Source organism: Camelus bactrianus, chromosome 16, assembly GCF_048773025.1.
Source record: "Camelus bactrianus isolate YW-2024 breed Bactrian camel chromosome 16, ASM4877302v1, whole genome shotgun sequence".
Lineage (NCBI taxonomy): Eukaryota > Metazoa > Chordata > Mammalia > Artiodactyla > Camelidae > Camelus > Camelus bactrianus.
In genome coordinates this window covers 14,458,252-14,485,582 of record NC_133554.1, presented here as the reverse complement: position 1 = coordinate 14,485,582, position 27,331 = coordinate 14,458,252, and the positions used below count along the sequence as shown (strand labels likewise).

The window sequence follows — 27,331 nt, the reverse complement described above, 5'->3', positions numbered from 1 at the left end:
TTTTGATGCTATATGTGTACTTGTATTTCTTTTCATGATGTTAGCGGTCATTGATCATTGCCTGTATCAGTGGTTCTCAGCCAGGGTTGACTTGGCAATGTCAGAGTCAAGCGTCAGAACTTAGAGAGGGGGCGCTACTGGTACTTAGGGGTAGAGGCCTGAGATGCTGCAAACATCCTGTAATGTACAGAACAGCCCCTTACAGGAATCATCAGACCCAAAATGTCAGTAGTGCTTAGGTTGAGAATCTGTAGCCTAGTTCCAAGATTTCATCAAGGGTTTGCAAAATTGTCTTATTCTAATACAAATATTCATTTATTAGGTAGAATTCCTCTATAAAAAGATACTTTTACATCAGTCGTTTGGTTACCTGAGGTGCAGTTCACACAGGCAATGCAGGATAAATGTTTCCTTCCCAGTTTTCAAAGTAATGAATTAGTTCCCAACCATCCTCCAAAATTGATTTTTTAAAATAAAAGTGTAATTATGAATTCATGCCTTTTAACATATTTGTGTTTGAATCCATTGCAATTATTTTTATTGACGTTCAGTTTTTCTCATCTTTAGACACTGGGTGCTTCTTCATGTTGGTTCCTGAGTTCTTTTGACACAACCACATAGTCTGTACCAGATGATGTACCAGAGAGAAGAAATTAAAGAAAAAGATCTGGTGGTTAGATTTAGGTGATAATATTCCTTCACAAGAAAGTATACTCATACAGAGTAGAGTATTATTTTTGTTCCTTGAAAAATTTAAAGAAATGAAATAAGCTATAGGAAGCAGCTTTAACTAGACCATCTTACAAATGTGCTTTGTGTTTAAACTCTGCTTCAGTAGTTTTTCAGGTTTAATACGAATTTGCCAACTGAGCAAATTATCTCTAAAAGGGAATTTAGACAGTGGGCTAGGCATACTGAGGGAAAGATTGATAGACTTTTAATAGAAATAATAACTGTGTACTAAAATCTATTTTAACATATGTTTAAAATTTGATGATGTAATTTGACATTTGATACTTCCCACCTGTATTTTTTCTTCGGTCTGTGTCTAAGGCTATTCTGATATTTTATTGCAGTCAAACCCTGAGAAAAGAGCTTTATCTAGAGCTTTCTTTGATGCACATAATGCATTTAATTGATATGTGTAAAATAGTCTATTCATCATTTTCTAATCATTGTTTCTTATAAAGCAATCTGAAGAGGATGTGAGTCAGTTTGATTCAAAGTTTACACGTCAGACACCTGTTGACAGCCCAGATGACTCAACTCTCAGTGAAAGTGCCAACCAGGTCTTTCTGGTAAGTGAAAGAATTTCCATGTAGCCGTGGCAAATTTAAGTATGAGGACAGGCCCTAGAAAGAAACACCATTTTCAGTGAGAAGATTACAATTTGCTTGCTTTGCAATTCATGTAGATAACCTGAGGTGCTATTTTTTCAAGTTACCTCCTTTTAACTTATAGATGAGTTAGAAAATTGATTCTTAAAATTCAACATTCCATTTTAGCAATTAGTCAAGAGTATGTGATTCCATTTTTGAATGGGCCACTGACTTAAAATATTTGGCTCAGCACCTTAACTGAAAGCCACACAGCCGTGGCAATAGAAGAGCTCACAGTAACTATTTTATTCCTGAAAGAGCTACAGATACTTGCTTCTTTTAACGTAAGTCTCTAGGGGAGTTTTACCATGTTGACTGAATATTTGACATCAAAATATATTGGTTTATGTGAGATACTAAGTAAATTAATCCCAATGAGGACGTATCTTATTTCCTCAGATAGAAAAACAAAGCTTTTAAATTTTGATCCGCAGAAATGATAGATTTATATTTTGCCTAATGCTTATTTTATTACTGTATTTACATGTTACATGAATACCTACCTTATTTTACATCATTTGTTTCCTTTGTCATTTCTTTTTGGACTACCTCTAGGGAGAACAGAATATGGAGAAAGTAATCATTTTGAAGTTGGTTTTTTCCCCCCATTTGTTTCTGAGTTCACTGGATTTGTCACTAACTTAATTCTCAAACTTTTTTTAATACTGCTCATAGTATAACACACAGTAGTGTTGTATCTTTTGGGGTGGAGGGTAAGTTCTAAAGTTAGCATGGAATGCAAAAATTGTGTATGGTCAAAATTACTTTTAAATCACCATAGTACAGTATGTTTTCTGAGTAAACAATGTTGAATAGTAATAATTCTTTAAATGTATGATCATTTAGTGATAAAAGAACATACATGTAATACAGTTTTATAGTATTTTTAATTACATAAGTGAAAGACTGCACGTTAACTTTATGTCTACATGATGCAAAGTCACTGTGTCCTGCTTAGTAAAATCTCTCATCAGTGAGGGAAGTAGGCATGATTCATTTTAATTCTAGCATTGCTTTCTTTTTTTCCCTCATGATGTGGAATTTTGTTTTCTACTAATGTGGGATTTATACCTTTGATTTAACATACAGACCTTTTCCTTAGTTGAGCATCACAGAGTTTTAACTAACTGACAGTTTTTCCCCCATAAAAAAAGTCTAGAAACATCTTACCTTGCTTCAAAGAAATCCAAAGTTGTGATGGCAAAAGTTATTTTCATTCCATTTCAAGTACTATTGAGCTTTCCTTAATTACTTATATTGGCCAACTAATGAACGTAAGAACAATTTTTTAGGTTGTAGCCAGAATTCTGTATATAAAGTGGATCTCTTTTAAAATTTAAAACAGTAACATCTCACTTATCTGGAGACTGTGGCTGTAGCAACTTCAGTTCAACTAATATTTTAATTCCTATCACAGAATTAAAGGAAATTCAATGGTCATTAAGGCACAGTCTGGTCATCTTGGTAGTTACAGCTTTGGCCCACTAGAGTGTGTGGGGAAATGGCCTCGGAAGTCCACGTGTAGCTGTAGCTGTCACAAAACGTATGCCGTACCGAATTGCACCTCACTCTTTAGGACTTCACCCAGAGCCTTATTGAGTCTTTTTACTGTAACTCAAATGCCTACTCATAGGTGACTAGAATAATAAACAGAAGGGAAGACAGGTGGAGGGCTGATTGTTAAAGGGATGAACACTAACAGCAAGGTAAATGATAGCTGGTAGGCTAACAGCAAGGTCCAAGAAAGAACTAAAGCTAACAAAGCTGCGTTTTGCCTCTTACAATCAAGGGTTTTCACAATGCTGACGCTTATTCATCAGGAAATTACCAAATCTATCCAGTCCTTGGCCAGAAAGATCACGTGTCAAGTTAGAGGATTGTTGGTTTTTGTTTTTGCTTTTTTTTTTAATGGAGGTACTGGGTTGAACCTAGGACCTTGTCCATGCTAAGCATGTGCTCTACCACTGAGCTACTTCCCTCTGCCCAAGAATTGTATTTTTACTTTGGCCTAATATTGAGAAACTGTTTTGGGTGTGATAATCTTAGTTGCTTATATACACATCGCTAGAAACGCTAGAATTTTCTTTGCATTTATCTTTGTATTTAAGATCTTAATGTAGAGCCTGCATTTTCCTGTTTTGTTCTACTCCTTTCAGTGGAGTGAAATTTTGTTCATTGGTATGTGGGGCTCAATAGTATTCTGCTTTCTTGAGGTATATGCTCAAGAAATGGCTGGGAGGAAGTTAAGAGCTGTGAAATGAGCTCGAGGAGATGGGAGAGTATCCGGCTCGGTGATTGTAGGTGTGCATCACTGTGTTGGTGTGTCAGAGACTGAACAACCACATTTTCTTGATATATGTAACAAAATACCATTCTGTAGCCCACTGTTACTGTCTTTTAGGGTTTTACATATGTGGCTCCGTCTGTACTTGAAAGTGTGAAAGAAAAGTTTTCCTTTGAACCAAAAATCCGGTCACCTCGAAGATTTATTGGCAGCCCACGAACACCTGTCAGGTATTCAAAATTTGTTATTCTCACTTTTTTTTTTTTTAACCTAGAAGTGCATTGCTTAAGAAACGTATGCCAGCTGACAGAGATGAAAGATCTTTCATTCTCTTCGGCTGACATACACACAGCATCAGTACCACGTTAGACTGCAAGTGCCTAGTCTGCGCCTAAGCAGTGATGACACGCTAAATCATTTACCTTCCCTCCTGGAAGTGAGCTCCTGGCCTTGCAAGTGTCCCCTTTAACCTCTCATTCAACATTTACTGTGTACCAGGGGTTGTCCTGCATGCTGGGGACACATGATTAAGACAGGAACTGTCCTTGTCCTGATGAAGCTTACAATTCAGTGAGATTCAAAATAAACAAAGGAGGAAATACAAAAAATCTGTAATTATAAGTAGGGCCAAATGCTTTATATATTAAAAAAAAAAGTGTGGTGGTAGAGAGGGAAAAAAAACCAAGGGGACTCCTCTTCATGATGGTCAGAGAAAGGCCACCCTGATGAAGCAGCATCTAAGAATGAAGAAAAGGAGCTAGCCATACAAAAGACAGACGTACAGGGGTGTCACAGGGAAGAGAACAGCTCATGCAGAAGCCCTGAGGGAGGAAAAAACTGGGCCTTTTCTTGGAAATGAAAGGGAGCTCTGCATTCCTGAAGTGTGGTGGGTGAGGGGAAGAATGGCACAAGTTTGGAGAAATGTCTTATTTTAAATGCAGTAAGAAGCTGTTCTAAGTGTGGAATAAAATCATTTTTTTCCAAAATAAGTATCATTGAAGGTTTATGGGGGCAAGTATAGAGGGAAAGAGACCACTTAGGACACTAGCAGTCTAAGGGAGAGATGGCTCAACTATTCCCTTTGTGCCAGTCCACGTAAAAATAAAATTAAATGGAAAAAAAAAGTTATTACCCTGCGCCCTTTAAATGTAAGGGAAATGTTTCTTATTGAGATACTACTTGAGACAAATGAATGATAGCTCTTCCTTGTCTTAAAGCCCAGTCAAATTTTCTCCTGGGGATTTCTGGGGAAGAGGTGCTTCGGCCAGCACGGCAAACCCTCAGACACCTGTGGAATACCCAATGGAAACAAGTGGAATAGAGCAGATGGATGTGACGATGAGTGGCGAAGCTTCAGCACCACTTCCAATACGACAGCCGAACTCTGGGCCATACAAAAAACAAGCTTTTCCTATGATCTCCAAACGACCAGAGCACCTGCGTATGAATCTATGACAGAGCAATGCTTTTAATGAATTTAAGGGAAAAACGGTGAGGAGGGGATGTGTGAACATCCTGCAAGGTGAAACAAGAAGACGCAAAGGGATGGTCTCGAAGAGTCAGTGTCATTACATAGAACACTGTGGACAGAGGAAAAAACATGGATTAAAAAAAATCAATCAATGGTGCAAAAAACTTAAGTGAAAATAGTATTGTGGAACTCTTTAGGCACATCAATTAATTGATTCCTAGCGACATCTTCTCAACCTTATCAAGGATTTTCAAATTGATGGCTCAAAACTGACAGTATTAAGGGTAGGATGTTGCTTCTGAATCACTGTTGAGTACTGATTGTGTCGAAGAAGGGTTATCCTTTCATTAGGCAAAGTATGAAACTGCCTGTTATACTTGCAACTAAGGACAAATTAGCATGCAAGCTTGGTCAAACTTTTTCCAGCAACATGGAATCAAAGACGAAAGAAACTTATCGATTGATGTTTTACGTGCAAACAACCTGAATCTTTTTTTTATATAAATATATATTTTTCAAATAGATTTTTGATTCAGCTCATCATGGAAAACATCCCAAACTTTAAAATGCGAAATTATTGGTTGGTGTGAAGAAAGCCAGACAACTTGTTTCTTCTCTTGGTGAAATAATAAAAATGCAAATGAATCATTGTTAACCACAGCTGTGGCTCGTTTGAGGGATTGGGGGTAGACTTGGGGTTTATTTTCAGTAACCCAGCTGCAATACCTGTCTGTGATACTAGAGAAAAAAAATTCTATTTAATCATTTCTACTTGCAGTACTGCTATGTGCTAAGCTTAACTGGAAGCCTTGGAATGGGCATAAGTTGTGTGTCCTACATTTCATCCTTGTCCTGGGCCTGCATTGCACTGGAAAAATACCACCGCCTGTTCTTATACCAGTATTTGGTTCAAGACGTCAAATGTGTTCAGCCTATGGCTGAAGAAGGACGGAAGAGAGTCAGGATAAAATGCATATTGATGGCGGCAAAGTGAGGGAAATAGGAGGGAGATCCAGGGGAAGAGGGTGTTGCCTTGGTCCACTCTCTGTGTCTGATCTCTTTACAGCAAATGTTGAGGTTTTATGTTTTACTTCTTTGTACTGTTTTTTGCTGTCTGCTTTCCTTATGTTTTTTTTTCCTTAACAGTTTAAAAAGGAAAAAGGGTATTTTTTTCTCCTATATTGGGGCTACATTTTTTGATTGTAAAAATATTTGATGGCCTTCTGATGAATGTCTTCCACAGTGAATAAGAAAACTTAGTGGCTTTATTTAGGATACATGTTAACGAGATACCATGTTTTTGGAATTGTAACAGAGTCTACATAAGTGATTTACAGGTACAAAGAATAAAAATAAAGGTAACTTTACCTTTCTTAAATACTTCCTGCCTTAAAGAGAGCATTTCCATGACTTTAGCTGGTGAAAGGGTTTAATATCTGCAGAGCTTTATAAAAATGTATTTCAGTGCATACTGGTAAAATAGGTGATCATGCAGTTGCAGCTGAGTCTTATCACCTCTTTTTGTTTGTTTTTTATAAAGTCTTCAGTTTATGCAAAGTCAATTTGTAATATTTTGCAACCCTACGATTTTTTTTAAATAGATGCTGCTTGCTATGTTCTCCAAACTTTTTTGAGCCATAGGATCCAAGCCATAAAATTCTTTATGCATGCTGAATTCAGTCAGAAAAGAGCAAAGCTTTGCTTATTTAAATGACAGTTCAAGAGATGAGATGAAATCCTGACATTAAGCAAAAATAGGACCATGAAAAACGATTGGAAATACACCTTTTCAATTGTGGCAATAAATGAAAAAATTGATTAACAGTTCATCTTCGGACAGAAAGCTTTTTGTTTTTTTAATCACTCCCTCTAGACCCCCTCTTCCCTTACTGCAGCAGCCTACTGAGAACTGTGTAACTGTAGCTAGTACATTAGGAGCTACGATAATGCTAAGGGCAGAAATTGTACTTGTGTGAAAAAACAGAACCCAGAAAGCTGTGGTGATAAGTACAGGCTTTAATTTCACACTGTCAATGGCTTGTACCACTCTGATGGTTCTTTTCAAATGTTTACTAACTGTGGTGTTGACTGCCTGACCAAATTCCAGTGACATTTTTACACCAGAATATTCCTCCTCAGCCCTGTTTGCTAGTAATACTTGCGCTGTGATTGGCTGGCTTTAACCACCTCAGAGTTAAACTATTTTCATGCTTAGCCCTGCCAGCAGTAGTGGCAAACGCTGTAACTTTTCAGCGTAAAAAGCATTGATTGCACACCTGCCATCCACACAAATAGTATTTCAAGCTTAACATTAAGTGAAATTAATTTCCTATATGGTGGCAAGTTTATTGAGAAATTGTGTTCCATAAATGGATATCCCTACTATGACTGTGAAAACATGTGAAGTGCCACTTTAGTGTCACAGACAGCACACACCTATGCAATACGGCTTACCCTGTATTTATTTGTAAAAACCCAAGCATAGTCTAAAATATATGTCAGTAATACTAGTCTTGAGTTTCTAAGAGGGTTCTTTATGATTATTCCAGGTAAGTGTATAAAAGAGATTTAAGTGTTTTTATTTCATCATTTCATTATTTTCTTTAAAATCAGCTATTACAGGATATTTTTTAATTTTATACATGCTGTTTTTTAATTAAAATATAATCACTGAGAACTGAAGTTTACTAATTTTGATTTTATAAGGTTTGTAGCATTACGGAATAAACTGGGATTTATAAACCAGCTGTGATTAACAATGTAAAGTATTAATTATTGAATTTGAACCAGATTTTTAGGAAACATGTTATTTCTTTTTCCCCTTTAACTAATTTGAATCCTTCAGAAGGATTTTTCCATACTATTTTTTAAGACAGATAATTGGGGGAGAAGAATGCATGTATGATACTCCATAAATTCAGCATTCTTTAAGAAATAAATGATTGTTAACATGCTGCATCTTCAATAGTATTAATATTCCCAAGCCTTGGATTTTACACTTAATATAGGACTTAATTATTTTGGTTACTCAGTTAGTCATATGGTTCCTTGCTAATAAGGGCTAGATCTAAGAGTATTCTCATGAGAAATGTTGAATTTATGAAGAATGGATTTTGAGGCTCTGAAAATGGTTAATTTCTCAAATAAGAACATCAATGTCCAAACATTTACCTTTTTTCATAGGAGTAGACACTAGCAAGCTGGACAAAACAATCATAAAAGTATTTGTCACACCATGACCTGTGGTCTGTTGCTGACTGATACAAAATTCTTCATGTGTGATTCTTCACTTACCACTACAGCACAAGTATTATCTCAGTGGATTATCCGAAGTAACATTTGAAAGATGGGTTCATCTGTGTTTGCTCTTTATTATTTTTTTCCTATCCCAAGTTGGCTTTGCATCTATCAGAGTAAATAAATTCTTCAGCTGCCTTATTAGGAGTGCTTTGAGGGTAACACCTTTTCTGCTTTTCATCTTGTATTTAGTTTACTGTATTAAGAATTTGATTTCAGATTGAATGAATGTAAATAGAAATTAAATACAAATTTGAATGAACATAAAATAGAAGTGATTTTTTTTTATCATTATCCTAAGATAGGAAGAAATAACTAACAGATGCACAAATGGTTTCAGTTTTTTCCACTAACATGACAGATGTGTTCAGGCTCTCATGTTTAATAAATTTTATATATATATGAAGAATGTATATATGTAAATGAAAAAAATTTCTCTGTTGAGAACTTGAAGATACTTAAATATATTGTAACTTTTAGTACTGGTTTTATATATTAGTTGTTAAACATCTGTGATTTCCAAGTTCTGTCAAATAGAATTAAATTGGTTGCTGAAAAAAATATTCATTGGAAAAGTTATGGTGAAAGCCAGCTTCACATAAAAACACTGGAAGACTTTCTTGTAGGAACACTCAGCAGTTTTTTCAGCCACACTGTCAACAATATTTATTTGATGTGTATGCACAAAATAACGTAGTGCACAAATCTGCTTTTAACTAATGTCTCAATATATCTAATATGTTTGTTTTGTATAAACCACTTAGGTAATTCTGTCACACTTGCCAAGATGATTTCTCTGTAGAAGTTCTCAAACTGACTTTTTTCTAAAACATAGTAGTGATTCTTAATGTTGATAAATCAATCAGAAGATACGATCTGAATTCACAGAATAAATGGGTTTTTGAATCCCTATTCCTGTTTTTGAGGTGAAGGCATAAGAGAGAACTGCTTCTAGTTCATCAACACTGTTAAGTCAATGGCATAGCTTTCCTATTACATTTCCCTCCTTTTAAGTTCACATGTGAACTGCTTTCTCCTTTGTTAAAAAAGATCAACCCCCCTCACTGTCCACCACAGACCTCCTTTGTTATTAACTCATGTTAAGAAACAAAGTTATCCATATGGCCATATAGTGAGTAGGTATCGTAACAGGGCTGAAGTCACGCACGTAGTAAGGTGCTATTTTTTATCAAGGAGTCAGCATGTCCATCTTTCATACCCAAATTTGAGTCCCAAATTGCCTTTCTCATCCCCTGTTGTATACCTAAAAAACAACTATTAGCTTCACCACAAAGTCAGGAAGGTGATTTAAAGCCAAGTAAACATGTTCTTTTTGCAGTAGTTCTCGTAGGTAGTAGAGTTAAGTATGTCATTACTTTAAAAACAAACAAACAAAAAACCCAGACACAGTTGTACTTACAACCTAGCAATATTTACCTGGGGAGAAAAAGTTACAGGCCTTCTAATGTTCTTTTGTCATTTTGTGTGGCCATAATTCATGAAAGTGATTTAACTTGTAGCTGGCTGGTCACTATCCTTTTTAATCCGTATGTTGGTTTAGCCTTTGTATCGGCACTGCAAATTTGTTTTCTACCTCTGCCTCCTAACTTCTTCCCACTACCATCATCTTTTTCTTGTAGAAAAACTGATATAGATGGTAGAAGAGAAACTGCGCAGAGGCCTTTGACTCTAAATGTAGATAATAACCAGCCGGTAACACTTCTGTTACAGATCTTGAGTCCCCGCTTAGAGGTTTCAAGGGGAGAAAGTGCTCCACTCCTTTTCCCACCCTGTACAAATACCTAGAGGCAAACCACACTATCCACACGATTCTGGTTGCCTGAGTTCAAGCTTTAATCTCCCAAGTAATGGTGATTACCAAAACTCTTCTAAGAGTTTGAGTTGGTCTTGTCACCTATTCAAATCATCAGTGAAGCCAGCTGTTTACAATCCATGTGAATTATTTTAATAGTTACTTCAATACAGTCCATGGCACTATACAAAAAAGCAAGATCATGAACATTAAAGCTGACAGCAGGACAGTATGTATAATGTTCACAAACAATAGGAATTTAAATCACCTGTTCTCAATGACTGCTAATCATATTACAGAAAATACAGTATTAAAATAGTTCATCCTCAGTACATTGATCTTCCTTAGAAAATACGATTGTTACAAGTAAAATATAGCATTTAGAACTTTCATTTAAAAATACAAATTTTATGAAAAAGTTGAGAATTTTTTGAGTGGGAATTATAAAAGTCAATGATAAAGAAAATTCTACTTTCAGGTAATGTGTACTTTAAAATATCGTGAAAAATACTTTTTATTCTAAAAACAATGTCAGGAAAGAATACCCAAATTCTTCTAAAACCACTAGTTCTAGTTATGCAATTGTTATTTTGGTAACATTAACAAGAAAACACATTTACAATTTTAACACTGCAATCATCTGTCAGATAATTAGGATAGAATAAATGTTGCATATGCATTAGGTTGAACATTACGTATATATATTTAAATATAGCATTCTTTTCATTTAATCTTTGATAAATTGGACTACACACTTATGTCTTATTATAATACTCTAAAATGATTTGGAAACATTTTCCTTAACTTCTAGCCCTGAAAATCCATTCTAATGTCTTTGTCAATAGTCACTGAAACCAAATGAAATTATAGTGTTTTGTGGCTTTAATATTAAGTTGAGAACTTAATATATCTGAAGCTGTGATGAAGTGGCTCCATCTTTCCATTTGTATACATGGTCTGAAATCACAGTTCTGCACAACGGACATGTTTTCTCTCTGTTAAGCCATAAGGTAATGCACTCTTCACAAAATATATGCTGCAAGGGAATTAAGAACTAGATTTTATAGTTGATAACATTTTAATCTTAAACTCACCACACTGTAGAGAATCATACTCTAGAGCTCAAAGGGTTGTGGAGAACACTGATCCCTCCATTTTACAAATGAGAAAACATAAGCAACGTTCAGGAACACACAGCGGGCTTAGTGGTGGAACCACTAGCATTCTTTTGACTCTTTTATCCATTTTAACCACTTTTAATAAAATTTAAGCTACCTTTAGGTGATATAAGATCAAGTGTGACTTAACAGCTTTATAATAAAGTCTTTGAGAGTTCCTGGAATAAAGTACAGGAAAGGGCCTTAGATAATTCAGTAACAAATGCTGGCCTTTTATTCTAAAAGACCAGTATTCAATTATTAAAATGGTCTGTATTCCAATCGCTTTGGCATCCAATCTGCCATTGGAATTATTTGTCCCCTTCAGTCTTCTACATCAAAATCATTAGAATATAAGGGACAAGATTTAATCTTGTCTAATCTACCAAACCCGTAATCCCAATAAGAAATTACAAGTGTGTGTCCTGAAATGCTACTTTCTGCGGTGAAGATTATTTTTTCCTTATAGCTAACATAAATATGAGTTATGTGTGTGACTTTTGAAAATCACAGAGAAGTGTGTTTAGGTTGCTTAAAAATACAGTTACCTGACAGATGAGAAGAATTGGCTTTTGAAATTCAGCTTGACATACTGAACAAATACCATACGCATCTGAACACTGTCTCTTGCTGGCAGCCACTCCGTAACTCTAGAAAGATAAGAAGTTCCATTCATCTACAAACTTCTTTCTTTCCTGTTCCTCAAATACATAGGTGATACTGTATTTCTACATGCCTGTGGAATTAGGCATTTGAGAACTCCCCCAAAGGACACAAACATTTCTAAGTTGAACTATGGATGCAGAATCAATGATGCAGAACCAAGATGGACTGCATCTTGGTGAACTTATGAAGTAACACATAATAGAATGCTGGGAGATGGTCAGATTCACTGGATTCCCAAATAATGATAGTGCTTCAAATTCAGAATGGTTTAAGAGACTAAGTGATTTGAAATATAACCAACCATTATATAATCTATATTCACGTACCATGTGACACAGTATTGATTGCCAAACTGAGCCCACGTATTATGATGGCACTGGTTCAAAAAAGTCAATCCAGAGCTTGACTAGCTGAATGTAACTTATTTGGAGACTGGTTTTGTTTTTTGGGTTTTTCTTGGGGGGCTGGTAATTATATATTTACTTATTTATTTTAATCAAGGTACTGGAGATTGAACCCGGGACCTCGTGCATGCTAAGCATGTGCTCTACCACTGAGCTATATACCCTCCCCATCTGGAGACTGCTTTAAAGATAGATTTCTGTGCTCCACACTGGAGATTGAGTCAATAGGCCCAGAAATAATCCAAGAATCTGTAAATTTTTTAAAGCTTTCTACATGAGATCAACATGAAGGTTTGGAGACCACTGAACAGTGTCCTGCCACTGTATCTAAAAATAATTTTAATTTTCATCCTTACTTATCACTAAATCAGCATTTAGTACTAGGTAAGAAAATTTTACAAAAGAACTGCAGTAGCAAAATGTCCCGGGTAGAGTTACACTGCCAAAACTGACTGAACAATCCTACAGATCTTTGAATTTCCTTTTCTTCTAAAGTCCTAAAAAAGTTTCTGATCTCTTAGGATCTTAATAACTTCCTCACCAAATTCAGTAGAATTTAGTCATTAACTAGACATGACAAAATGTTACAAATGAGATCAGCTTTCTGTAGAAATGATGTGTAAAAGCTGGCCGTGGAGAGGAAAGAACACCCAAGTTTTTAGTCATCGTTATGAGAGTTAAAGCATGACTTGACTCAACAACCTGAAGCTGTAATCTAAACTTCCTGTATAAAATACTGAGGGTTAGGAAAATTAAACTAAGACCCAAAAGCTGAAAATACTGGAAATTAAGATTTTTTGAGACTGGTGATGTTAAAGATTTCAGAAACAGATTGGGATACTGATGACCTTGGTGCCAGTTGCCCGTAAGTAAATGTCAGTTGGCAGAGTACACTGCAAGTATGTACGCTGACGGGCTTTTAAAACAGCACTCTTCTCTGGCATTTTGCGGACTCCATTCAGGTAAAGACTTAACCTGATGGTGACTTCCATTTTCTTGGCTACATTAAGGAACGTGAGAGTCTCAGAAACAAATCAAAGAGGCTGATGACTGTGATAATCTTTCTATGCTTCACAAAGAAATAATATCAAAAGTATGTCAGCTCAAGCCTTACAAGATTAATAAACATAGCAAAATGGCTGATACTCACATAATCAACTGAATAAACTTCACCAAAGCTGAACTCTCAATTTTATTCTATTTTGTCTAAAGAAGTCTGAATAGGATGCAGCAAAACTTGTTACTACATTACTAGCTATCTTAGGGAGAGGGTGCCTTGGCCAGTTCAGGCCACTGTGTAGGTATAATCCATTTTTTTAAAAAAAACATGTATTATTAGGTTGGCATTTTTCTAAGTCACATCCCCTAAGTCCTGACAAAGTAATTGTATAAGTACCTAACAGACTGCAAAACTGAGACCCAAACTCTGAAATCTGGTGGCCACACATACTGAGAACCTTTGAAACTACTAAAAGCAAATGAGTCCATGACACCCTTTCTCTGCAGTTTGTTACGTTAGTAGAATCACATAATAATCAAGTTTATAACTGACACTGGAGTCTCGATTTATTGTTAATTCCACGCTGTGAACTTACTTGTGCATAAAGAATTGAGTACTGCTGGGGGAAATTTTCCAGTTAAAATTTCAAGGGACATGATTTTTGGTAATGAGCTTTTTTCATATACATAATAAATTATAATCTAAACACCTTCACAGAAGCTGAAGAGTTAATGGAAATACACAAAGCCACCATTTGTGGATTTAAAAAGGAAGAACAACAAAAGTTCACAAGATTTTTAAGGGAATGTTTATAAACCCTTAAGAATGTCAAGTGATTTGAAGGGACAAGAGGCACACTCAAATATATAAGCACTGTATCAACTATCAGGTGGCTGTCAAAGTGCAAGAAATTGATCACAAAAATAAAATCTCTAAACCATTATAGCCCCAAGTGCCAAAGTACTAAGAAAAGGTTTTGTTTTTTTTTTTTAAATCATGTACTTATGAAATCTGCATTTGTGGGGGTCAGGGTATAACTCAGTGGTAGAGTACGGTTGGTGTGCACGAGGTCCTAGGTTCAATCCCCAGAGTCTGTCAAGGGGGAAGAAAAGAAATCTATGCTTGTAAAACTGCTGAACTGAAAAGATTTTTATAATGAAAAAAGGAAGGTAAAAAGTTTTTTCTGATAAAAAAAAATACTTACCGGTCGTGTAAAAAAAATTCGCAAAACCCGTCTGAAAGTTCTTAGATGTCCAAAAAAGTCCAGAAGCTGAAAGAGAAATTAAGTAATTCATTAATTCAAAGAGCCCGGGGAGGACTGCCAAAATAGTGGAGTAGTAGGATTGCCACAAATACACCAAAAATTACAAGTGGCAGACTGATCAATTTGCACAAAATGCCCACTGAACTTTGGCAGAATATCTCTTATTTCAGGAATACAAGAAGATTCCCCCCCCCCCGGCCCCCAAAAAAGAAAAAAAAGAAGGAAATTGATGCAGGACCTGTTCTGCAGGAAGGGGATGGCAAACGAGGAAAAGCGTCCTCACTCTGGGACACCCCCTGTCCAGGGGGGAGGTCAGCAGGAACAGAAAAGGGGCTTCTGAGGCTTGGAGGAGAAAGCAGCAGCTGTTAGGCAGACAGAACTGACAGAAACCAGCACAGAGGGTCCCTGCGACCCCCAGCCTGAGACGCAAGCCAGTGGGGGTGGGCCAGGACTGCCTGCTGGAGCTCGGTCTTTTGTGGACGAGCTGGGGAAGAGGACTGTGGCTGGAGCGTGGTGTGGGCTGCAGCTGGGAGTGTGTACAGGTCAGAACAGCCTGAGACCCCCATAAAAAAGTACCACTGCTGGTGTACAGGGGGGCACAACACAGCCAAGGCCGTACCCACCATCTCTGCTAGCCCAGAAGACACTGCGCAGCACCACCACTGGTGAAAAGAGAGGTGGGATTCAGACACAGCCATCTTCTTGGCTTGCTCCAGTGCTTGGCTCCCAGGTGGAGGAGGGGCTGAAACATCAATCTGTACCCAGGGGTCCCGCAACTTCACAGGGAGGACTGAGATTTGAGTCTTGCCCCAGGCAGCAGTGGCAGATTTGCTCTGCTGGTACCTTTGTGGACCCATGTGTTTAAGACAAACGAGCAGACTTGTGGTGGATGGTGGGAGTGGGTTTGGCATTAACAGCAGGCCTGCGGACCTTACATGGACGCAGGGCCAGGGTCTGTGCTGACCCTGTGGCGCACCACTGGTCCAGGTGTGTGACCACACACACCACAGCTGATCCTAGTGCCTGATGTCGGTGGATCTGCACTGGTGGCTCTGCGGGCACAGAAACTGGGGGACACTAGAGTGGGTTGCTAACATTCCCACGGCTGAGACGGGGACAAGGGTATCATCAACAAAGTGTACTTTGTAAGTCTGTATAACAGGTGACAGACAACACCACAGAGGGCACTTCCCAGTGGACACCTCCTGTGGACATGCACCCAGCAGCGCCTCTTCGAGCTGAAGCACTCCAACCCTGCCTACCGCTCACCGCAGCTCAGAAACGGGTCTGGAAGCCTCTATTCCAGCAACAGGGGAGCACACCCAGCCCCGTCAAGGCTGTAACAACCACAGGACAAAAAAGGAGACCCCGCTCAACAACAACAATCAGGGCAGGTTCTGATCACCATAACTCCAACCAACCCCCATCGAAGGGATAACAGCCAATACATGTGGAAGAAAGACATGGCAACCATCCATAATAAGAACAGCCTTGGCAATAAAACTACTGGACGCTCAGTCTACACAGGGACGCCCCTACTTTAAAAACAAATTTAGAAGAGAAATTATTTCAAGCGTCTTTTCTGACCACAATGTCATGAAACTAGAAATCAACCACAGAAAAACAAATGAGAAAAAAAATTACTGCATGGAGACTAAACAACATGCTACTAAAAAACCAATAGATCAACTCAATGATGAAATCAAAGAGGAAATCAAAAAATACTGAGACAAATGAAAATGAAAATGAAAACACAATGACCCCAAATTTCTGCAACGCAGCAAAAGCTGTTCTAAGAGGGAAGTTTACAGAGATACAAACTTACCTCAGGAAACAAGAAAAATCTCAAGTAAACAACCTAACCTTACACCTAAAGCAATTAAAGAAGAACAAACAAAACCTAAAGTTAGCAGAAGAAAAGAAATCATAAAGATTAGAGCAGAAATAAATGAAATAGAGACTAAAAAAAATAGAAAAGATCAATTAAACTAAAAGCTGATTCTCTGAAAAGATAAACAAAACTGATAAATCTTTAGTTAGACTCATCAAGAAAAAGAGGGAGAGGGCCCAAATTAATAAAATCAGTAATGAAAAAGGAAAAGTTGCAACTGACACCACAGAAATACAGGGATCGTAAGAGGCTACTATGAGCAACTATACACCAACAAAAAGGACAAGTAGAAGAAATGAACTATTTCTTTAAAAGGTACAATTTGCCAAGACTGAACCAGGAAGGAATACAAAGTATAATTAGACCAATTACCAGTACTGAAATCGAATCAGTAATTATAACTCTCATACAATGCTATGATTTGATACATGTATATACTGCAAAATGACTACCATAATAAAGTTAGAAAAATCTCCCCCACCAAAAAAAAATCCCAAGAAACAAAAGTCCAGGACCAGGTGGCTTCACAGGTGAATTCTACCATTTAGAGAAGAGTTAACATCTATCCTTCTGAAACTATTCCAAAAAACTGCAGGGGAAGGAATACTTCTGAGCTCATTCTGTGAAGCCACCATCACCTTGATACCAAAACCAGACAAATACATCACAAAAAAAAGAAAATTACAGGCCAATATCACATACGAATATAGACACAAAAATCCTCAACAAAATACTAGCAGATCAGCTCCAACAATGCATTAAAAGGATCATACACAGTGATAAAGTGCGATTTATCCCAGGGATGCAAAGATTTTTCAATATCCACAAGTCAATCAATGTGATACACCACATTAACAAATTGAATAAAAACTGTATGATCATCTCAACAGATGCAGAAAGAGCTTTCTGATAAAATTAAACATCCATTTATGATAAAAACTCTCCAGAAAGTGGGCATAGAGGGAATATATCTCAACGTGATAAAGGCCATATATGACAAATCCACAGCTAATATCATACTCAATGGTGCAAGGTTGAGAGCATTTCCTCTAAGATCAGGAACAAGACAAGGATGCCCATTCTCTCCATTTTTATTCAACACAGTTTTGGAAGTCCTAGCCATGGCAATTAGAGAAGAAAAAGAAATAAAAGGAATCCAAATTAGAAAAGAAGTAAAACTGTCACTGTTTGCAGATGACACAATACTACCCATAGAAAATCCTAAAGGTGCTACCAGAAAACTACTAGAGTTCATCAATGAATTTGGTAAAGTTGGATACAAAATTAATATACAGAAATCAGTTGCATTTCTATACACTAGCAACAAAATAGCAGCAGAAGAAATTAAGGAAACAATCCCATTTACCATCATACCAAAAAGAATAAAATACAGAGGAATAAACGTACCCAAGGAACAGATGGCCAACAAGCATATGAAAAGATGCTCAATATCCCACTACTTGTTAGAGAAGTGCATATCAAAAATACTGTATCACCTCCCACCAGCCAGAATGGCCATCACTAAAAAGTCCACAAATGATAAAGGCTGGAGAGGATGTGGGGAGAAAGGAAGCCTCCTACACTGTTGGTGGGAATGTGAATTGGTGCAGCCACTCTGGAGGATGGTATGGAGGTTCCTTAAAAAGCTAAAAATAGACTTACCACATGATCCAGCAATCCCACTCCTGGGCATATACCCAGAGAAAAATATAATTCTAAACGACACATGCACCCCAATGTTCATAGCAGCACTGTTTACAATAGCCAAGACATGGAAACAACCCAAATGTCCATCAACAAATGACTGGATAAAGAAGATGTGGTATATATATATATATATACAATGGAATACTACTCAGCTATAAGAAAGAATAAAATAATGCCATTTGCAGCAACATGGATGGGCTTGGAAATCATCATTCTAAGTGAAGTGACCCAGGAAGAGAAAGAAAAATGCCATATGATATTGCTTATATCTGGAATCTAAAAAAAAAAGACATAAATGAACTACTTATTATTTATAACTTAGATAACTGATTTCCTGAATATGTGTAACCACATTTGACTGCCCTTTATGATTAGATTACTGCATTATGTTGATTCTTATTTTGTGGTTGGCTTTAGTCTTTTGATAACTATGAAAGTTTAAAAAGCTAAAGCTTTAAACTGTTCTTAGAAACAATGAACAGTATATATATGTAAATTAAAAACAAAAACAAAAACAAAAACCCACCCAAGGAGGCAAAAGACTTGTACTCTGAAAACTATAAGACACTGATGAAAGAAACTGAAGACAACATAAACAGATGGAAAGATATACCATATTCTTGGACAGGAAGAATCAGTATTGTTAAAATGGCCATACTACCCAAGGCAATATACAGATTCAATGCAATCCCTATCAAATTGCCAATGACATTTTTCACAGAGCTGGAACAAAAAAATGTTAAAATTTGTATGGAAACACAGAGGACCCTCAAATATCCAAAATAGTCTTGAAAAAGGGGAACAGAGCTGGGGGAATCACACTCACTGACTTCAGACTATACTACAAAGCTAAAGTAATCGAAACAATATGGGACTAGCACAAAAACAGACACACAGATCAATGGAACAAGATAGAAAGTCCAGAAATAAACCCACACACTTATGGTCAATTAATCTACAATCTCTTTAATAAGTGATGCTGGGAAAATTGGACAGCTGCCTGCAAAAGACTGAAATTAGAACCTTCTCTAATACCATATACAAAAATTAACTCAAAATGGATAAAGATCTAAATGTAAGACCAGACACTATAAAAATCCTAGAGGAAAACATAGGCAAAACACTTTTTGACATAAATCACAGCAATGTTTTTTTTTTCAAACCAGCTCCTAGAGTTATGGGAATAAAAGCAAAAATAAACAAATGGGACCTAATTAAACTTAAAAGGTTTTGCACAGGTAAGGGTACCATCAACAAAACAAAAAGACAACCTACAGAATGGGAGAAAATATCTGCAAATCATGTGACAGATAAAGGACTAACTTCTGAAATATACAAATAGCTCATACAGCTTAATATCAATAAAACAAGCAACCCAATAAAAAAAAAATGGGCAGAAGACCTAAAGGGACAGCTCTCCAAAGAAAACATCCAGATGGCCAACAGGCATGTGAAAAGATGCTCAATATCGCTAATTGATAGAGAAATGCAAATCAAAACACATGATGTATCACTTCACACCAGTCAGAATGGCCATCACTGAAAAGTCCACAAATGACAGATGCTGGAGAGGGTGTGGAGAAAAAAGAAGCCTCCTACCCTGTTGGTAGGAATGTAGTTTTGTGCATCCATTATGGAAAAGAGTATGGAAATTCCTCTAAAAACTAAAAATAGACTTACCATATAATCCAGCCATCTCAATACTGGGCATATATCTGGAGGGAACTCTAATTCGAAAGATATATGCACCCCAATGTTCATAGCAGCACTATATACAATAGCCAAGACATGGCAACAACCTAAATGTCTACAAATGACTGGATAAAGAAGTGGTATATTTAGACAATGGAATACTACTCAGCCATAAAAAAGAATACAATAATGCCATTTGCAGCAACATGGATGGGCCTAGAGATCATCATTCTAAGAGAAATAAGCCAGAAGAAGAAAGAAAAATACCATATGATATCACTCATATTTGGAGTCTAAAAAAAGAAAAAAGAAGACTCTAATGAACTTATCCACAAAACAGAAACAGATTCACAGACATAGTAAACAAACTTATGGTTACTGACGGAAAAGGGGGTGGGAAGGGATAAATTGGGAATTCAAGATTTGCAAATATTAACTACTGTTTATCAAACAGATAAATAAGTTTCTTCTATATAGCAGAGGAAACTATATTCAATATCTTGTAGTAACCTATAGTGAAAAAAGAATATGAAAACAAATACATGTATGTCTGAAACATTATGCTGAACACCAGAAACTGACACACTGTAAAATGACTATACTTCAATAAGAGAAAAAAAAAGAAAAATGAACAAAGAGCCCTATCTGTTAAAACACAAAGATCAAAGCTAGTATCGAATACTGATATTAACTTAATATTCACTGTGTATGACAATAATTTCATTCTAACTATAAAGTCCAATTATGGAATATTTTACACATCGATTTCAGTCAACTCTTAACCAAAATGAAATACGTCTGAATTCCTAGAGATACAATTTGGTCAAGACAAATATGAACTTAACTATGTCAAAGGCCAGGCAATTTTACCTGGTTCACATGTCCTTAACATATTTAAAGTTTCACACAGTGATTAAGTTGAGGGGAGCAGGCATAGGGGGAACAGGAGAAGATACTCCACTAGTTTGATAATTATGTCTATGATAATGCTACTGGGTATATTCTATTCTACTTGTTTCCCCCACCTTAGATAATCCACAGTATATGGAGGTCCACTCCGCCAATAAAATCTGGAACAATTGGATTAAGATAAACATACCTATTTCCATTTTCAAGTAGATATAGAGCCTGCCATTACTTCAAACTAGTGATTTAAAGATAAAATACACTTTAACTCAACATTGTAAACCAACTATACTTCAATTAAAAATAAACTATAAAACAGTTAAAGAGAAAAGCAGTAGTATATAAAATCTACAAATATTACATGCATCATTACAAATGACAAGATTAATTGCTACCTACTTTTAGTATGAGGTAGAGTAAAGCCAGCAATATCCCAAGACTCCATCTAGTTACATTACCAAACTCCCCATAGCTTATAAGGTAACGAAACCAAACTGGTATGGGAACAAAAGTTCGGTAATACTGACATAATTCTTCTAAAAGCATATACCAGTAACCCTAAAAAAGAAGGAAAAAGAAAACAAATAGAGTCACCCAAGCTACTTACATACATAAAGCAAACAGTTCATATTGGATTGAGAACATCATGAGTATACGGTACAGTAACACAAATAACTATAAAGTTAATCTTCATAATGATAATGGTTATGACTGACAACCTTAAACTGGTTCTCACATATTACAGTCACTGTGTGGTTTGTTTTTCAAAGAATTTCTAAAGAGTGACATTGAAAATGTTTTACACATACTAAAACATTTTGCTGATTATAAAAATTTATATTGAAGTTTTTACTGAGTATGAAAAAACACTGACTAAATGCATACAGTTACCAACTGTCAATCAATAATGCCCTGGAGAAGTACAAAGCCAAATATTTTCCAATATATGATGTGGGGACTGATTTTTAAACTACTTCAAAGCAAATATAATTCTGATTTTATTGGAACAGATTAATATTTAGGTGCAAGTCCTTGAACAAATAATTGCCAGTCTGAGATAATATAGATAATTAAAATTAGCTTATTCAGCAAACTGAAAAATTATAAAAGGAGTCACTTAAACAAAGACTAAATAGCATTAATGTGGTTTACTAATATCATTCCAATAAAAGATGTTACTTTCTTACCTTGGATTTAAAAGGCATAATGAAAGAAGGCACCAATAAAATAAGGCATTTTAAGCCCATGAAGAGGAATTTCAGAATGAAGTCTGTAATTCCAACAATCCAAAGCACTTCCCAGAAGTTCGAATGGTCCAAAGAAGGATTTAAAAAAATTAAGCTACCAAGAGAAAAACATCAAAACTTACCAGAGCAGCATACAAAGATAAAGTGTTGATAGGCGTTCTAATTTGCTACCAAACAGTTTACTTTAATTTGATGTGTGAAAAATTGGGAGTTTGGCGAGATGCTAATGTCTTATGTTTTATGTTATTAGAATGGAAGATCATTTTGCTTATTTTAAAGAGGCTTTTTAGGTGTTTGAATTTCAAATCTTTTTTCTATAAAGAAAAAGAAGAGTCTTCCTAACTTGTCATGGTTATTGTTCTAGCCTGTAATCTGTAAAACATTCACTAACTAGATAAATCTGCCATTCTCTCCTCAACCGATTCCAACCAGGATTCTATCCTCTCCTTTCCACTGAATTGGTTTTGTCAACATCATCAACTCCCTCCTTCATGCTAAATTTAACAATCACTTTATTGTCCCCTCTTCCCCCCCTGAAATATTTTCTTCCTAGACACCACTCTCTCCTAGTTGTTCTCATATGTGACTGACGGTTCCTTCTTGAGTCTCCTTTGCTACACCTCTGCTGAGTAATTGTAGGTATGTCCAGTCCTGGTCCCTCTTCTCTGTCTCCACTTCCTTTTCCTGATTAATCTTGTCAAGTTCCATGGTTTTTAAATATCAACATATGCTGATAACACCCAAATTTTAGCCCTAACCTCTACTCTGAGCTTATGACATATTTATTTATTTAAATTTATTTTTGCTTTTTTGGGGTGTGGGGAGGTAATTAGGTTTCTTTGTTTATTTGTATTTTAGAGGAGGTATTGGGAATTGAACTGAGGACCTTGTGCATGCTAAGCATGCGCTCTACCACTTGAGCTATACCCTCCCCACTATAACTTTTAACAGTTATACACAACCTCTCAAACTTACCATGTTCAAAAGAGAATTACTGATTTTCCCCTCAGAATCAGTTCCTTCCCCCATCTTTCCCAGTCCAGTAAATGGCACCACCATCCAGTTTCTCAGACTAAAAACCCAGGTGTTACCGTTTATTCTTCCCCTCTACCTACCCACCCAATCCAATCCGGATGATACTGGCTATATCTACACACTATATTGCGGATTTGTCCATATCTCTCCATCTCCACTGAAACTAGAATTTCTAGTTATCTCATTAAGGCCAAAAATTCAGAACACTTACATCTGATACAGAAACTTATCAACTACTGTACTTTAGCAAGTTTTCTTTTAGAAACAAAGATCGAGTGTTCTCATCACACATATACACAGAAAAAAAAAGGTAACTAAGGGAGGTGATGGATATGTTAGTCAGCTTGATTGTGGTAATCATTTCACAATATATACATATATCAAAAATGTTGTACATCTTCAATATATACAATTTTTATTTATATAAAAATAAAAAACACCACCAACAACAACCTAATGGTATTTAATATACGATTATATAAGTAAAATTTTAAATATCAAAAATTAAATATTTATTGAGCACTTGCTATGAGGTAAGGCACTGCACATACAAATGGGAGTAAGTCACTTCAAGCTTTCAATCTTGGAAGGAAACAGGTAAAACTTGAACTCTAACAATAAATATGTGCAAGTAAGATATATGCAAAGTGCTATGGAATACGATTACATTAAAAATGTGATTGTGTACTTGGACCTCTAATTACCTGTAATAAAGTGATTGAGAATGAAAGGTGTAATATAAAAGAACAGAAGATCCTGCTAAGAATACCAGTAACCAAGCACAATGAATCTTTGAGCACCTTTCCTGAAAAATAAACAATTTTATAATTTGTTACTTTGAATTGTCAGAATTTTAAATATTATTTTACTTTAATAACTTTAATTTAGAACATTTCAATAGATTACCTTAATAAAAATATAGACTATCTTAAATTGTACAATCATCACATTCTATTTTTATGTATCTTTAGTGAACAAAACTATATTTTAAACAAATTTTTAAAATACAATTTCTTCATTGTATAACATTAGCTATGCTTCAAAGAAGCCAAATCTTCTACAAACTGACATAAAGTACCCACCGAAATGAAAATTCTACCTCTGCAGCTCCTATTTTTGCCTCCCCAACAAAACAGAATTTTTAAAAATGCGTTTATCATGGTTTATAATATAATATTTTAAAATCTCAGACAATTCAGTAAGAATTTAATAATCTGTTTTTAATCTCACTTTTACAATTAAATTTCAATTACTAATTTAATTAAAAGTTGTACTAGTTTTAAACCCTGAATTAAACTTTTATGGTTTGACAGGTTCAAACAACAAACTTTCAGGTCAAAATGTATGATCCTTTACACAGATATAGCCCTTTAAAATTTCCTTAAGGTGAGATTTTATAAATTAATCCTATTTTCCCAATAATTTATATGAATAGGACTCTTATCATTTGTTATGGAAAAACTTTTGGGGTTTAGTTTTCTTTAAATCAGAGATCTAAATAAATAGTTCAATACCCACCTATTCAATGTACATTTTATTTAACTATTTTAAAGCTTATAATACAACAGCTGAAGTTTTTAATGATGATTCCATTACTTAGTATGGTTAAATTAATTCAAAACGTGAAGGCACTTGACAAATCAATCAAATAGTGCATTCTAAACCTTCTAATCCTTCTGCTTTTTCTTTCTCTATCAGGAATCCAACATACAAAGAAAATAAGATGAAACAATTTAGCATTAGGACAGATCATTTATTCCAGGTCACTTAAATAAAAATATATTGTGGATGTTCTAGCTATTTAAATTTGTCAAATAAACTATCTATATTCCTACTTCTCTCAAAAAAGAGTATATAATTCTACAGGGAGAAACATTTAATGATTTTTTAGTTGCTGGTTATACTTACTCTTAGAAAAACCTGATTTACAATGCTTTTGTTTGCATATATAAAAGTTGTAAGCAGCCCAATTCCAAGAGAAATTCCTGTTAGAAAATAAGGTCCAGTTAATTGAAAGAAAAAAAAAAAGAGGTAACATAATGACATGAATTTAAAGGAAGCAAATACAGTTTTAAATGCTAACAGAAAATAAGTAACTGAAATACACAGGTTAAAGTAGATTACCAATAAAGAAAGAAAATTTGCTGAATTTAGCAATGAAACAACTCAATGTTTTATTATACTCTACCTGTTATATGCTGCATAAAAAGTTTGACACCCAGAATCAAAATATATGGAATACTTTTTTGCAACCATTTGAAGAGATATCGGAATTCTGAGGAGGAGCTACTACCATGATCTCCAGACTCCGTGTTTGTATCATCAGGCTGCCTTGCTTCACTGTGGGAGTGACTCCGGAAGCGACTATGTGCACATCCATGGGTACAGCTATGGACACCTGACCTTGTATTTCCAGAGCTTGTATTTTCAGCACATTCTTTCAGCATGGAGTTCATCTGGATATGAACATCTCCACAATAAAGACAGGAAGCTTCTCCTGTCAATCTTGTTTGAACACACTGGGAAGCTGCAGCATCCTCACTGCCTGCAGCTCCTGAAGGGCTGTGAAGTTGGCTACAGTTGGCTTGCATGACCCTTGGATACTTTTTCCGTGATCCAGATTTCTTTGCTTTAGGGCTCTGTCTCCTAAAAATCAAAGAGCAGAAAATATTCTAAGAGAACAGTTAAATGCAGGCAATATATTGCTCGCTAAGAATCCTTTATTCACTAAAGGAGAGGCTGATAGTCACAGAAGATACATTATTTTGAGCTTATCTATCACCTGTTACTAGATTCCTCCCTCTTCACCCTTTGTACGAAGGCTCTGCTGCCCTACACAGACTATCTTTTAAGGAACATCTGCTAGAAAAACAAGTTCAGATTTAGATGCCTCCAGTTCTGTAATGACAGAAGAAATCAGCAAAACGGTCAAAGTACCAGTGCCTACCAGATGTACTCATTCTTACTTGAATACTTTAGTAGATTTCTGTGCTTAGCTGGAGCAGTTTCATCTCTGATGTAGATTCTACACTTCCTAAGAGTGAGTCTGTAATTTTTAATGGTTGGAAAGGCTAGGAAGATAAAAAAACATTAAATCTTAACTCCTTATTAAGTACCATCATGGAGAACTAAAACATTTCACTTAGGTGACCTACAAGTTTCGTTTTATACTGAAACAGCTTTCCCAAAGCTAATAAAAAGGTTTCCAGTAATTAATACCAGGACTATTACCTTCCCTCCCCTCAAGAGACTGTTGCCTAAATACCTGTAAAATAAGGAGACTTGGGGAGTCGCCATGTAATTATTAGATGACTCTTCAGTATGAATAAGGATGAGGGGAGGCGGTGTGGGGAAAGAGAACAGGGGCAGAGGAGGATCCCTAAATGACGAGCCTGAGTAGCCACCGACGATGCCTGAGTCCGAAACCAGCTGACAAATCGCAGAGACTTGCTGCCGTGTCTGTACGAGGAAGCTGGGGTCAACTTCAGGGCATGTTCTGTGTCATTCTACTTCATTCCTAGGTTTGAGTTTTTCTTTTTTTTAGTTATACTGTTTGGCAGTTTGGTTTTTAGTGCCTTTCACTAAAGGCTTTCACCGATGCTCCAACGCCACGACCGCTACTGATTTCCTCGAATCTCTAAAGACGGACGTTGGACGGGGCAGTTTCAGCGCCTTTTTCCATTAAATAAAAACGTAGAACCCTCCCACTTTCCTCCGTGCACGAGCAAGAAAGGGAAGAAAAGTAAACGCAAACGACTCTTCCAGAATCGCCAGGACAGTTTTCCACCCACGTTCGAGCTTCGAGTGCCTCAGTTATTCTCCCCAGAGCCCACTCGCCGCGGGCCCTCGCCGCCTCCGCCCGCTTCCCCTAGGCCTGACCTCTCATGACGATGTGCGGACCGAGGCTCGTGCAGCGACTGCAGGAACACCGGGAGACGCCGCCTCTAGGCCTTCAGTCACGGCCATCACCTTCAACCCCACAACAGGCAACTCCGGCCCAGCTCGGCGGCGGCGGCGGCGGTTGCGACGGTTGCGGCGTTGGTGGCGGCGGCGCGCGCGCTCCCCGCACGTCCTCGCGCGCGCTCCGCCCCCGCGCGACGCGCCGACGGACGGGCTGC

General features: G+C 36.5%; 2 protein-coding genes across 10 annotated transcripts in view; one reads left to right on the top strand and one right to left on the bottom strand.

Annotated features, from left to right (window-relative positions):
* The window catches only part of RPS6KB1 (ribosomal protein S6 kinase B1), a 36,433-nt gene extending 29,919 nt beyond the window's left edge, over positions 1-6,514 (top strand). For 3 of the 5 annotated variants that reach the window (XM_010951022.3, XM_010951024.3, XM_074342697.1), the window contains 3 exons: positions 1,191-1,298; positions 3,781-3,893; positions 4,881-6,514. In XM_010951022.3, coding sequence (XP_010949324.1) covers positions 1,191-1,298; positions 3,781-3,893; positions 4,881-5,118 — 459 coding nt within the window. In that variant the 3' untranslated portion in view covers positions 5,119-6,514. Of the gene's footprint in view, positions 1-567; positions 1,299-3,780; positions 3,894-4,862 lie in introns of those variants that run through there. The other 2 variants (XM_045513741.2, XR_012499459.1) reach the window with 2 other exon arrangements.
* A 3,860-nt stretch (positions 6,515-10,374) lies between these two features.
* Positions 10,375-27,326, bottom strand: RNFT1 (ring finger protein, transmembrane 1). Of its 5 annotated transcripts, none has more exons than XM_074342700.1 (10): positions 27,093-27,326; positions 25,402-25,859; positions 25,122-25,198; positions 23,918-24,018; positions 22,119-22,272; positions 21,331-21,489; positions 15,359-15,511; positions 14,676-14,741; positions 11,950-12,051; positions 10,375-11,280 (listed from the first exon to the last, which is right to left on the bottom strand). In XM_074342700.1, exons 2-10 carry the CDS (start codon positions 25,802-25,804, stop codon positions 11,146-11,148), a joined length of 1,350 nt encoding a protein of 449 aa, XP_074198801.1. In that variant the 5' UTR covers positions 25,805-25,859; positions 27,093-27,326; the 3' UTR covers positions 10,375-11,145. The 5 variants fall into 5 exon arrangements, with proteins under 5 accessions (XP_074198801.1, XP_074198800.1, XP_074198802.1 ...); XM_074342699.1 differs by lacking the exon at positions 27,093-27,326 and adding an exon at positions 26,479-27,086; XM_074342701.1 differs by lacking the exon at positions 27,093-27,326 and adding an exon at positions 26,479-27,086 and having other exon boundaries at positions 25,507-25,859.
* Between the last annotated feature and the right edge of the window lie 5 nt (positions 27,327-27,331).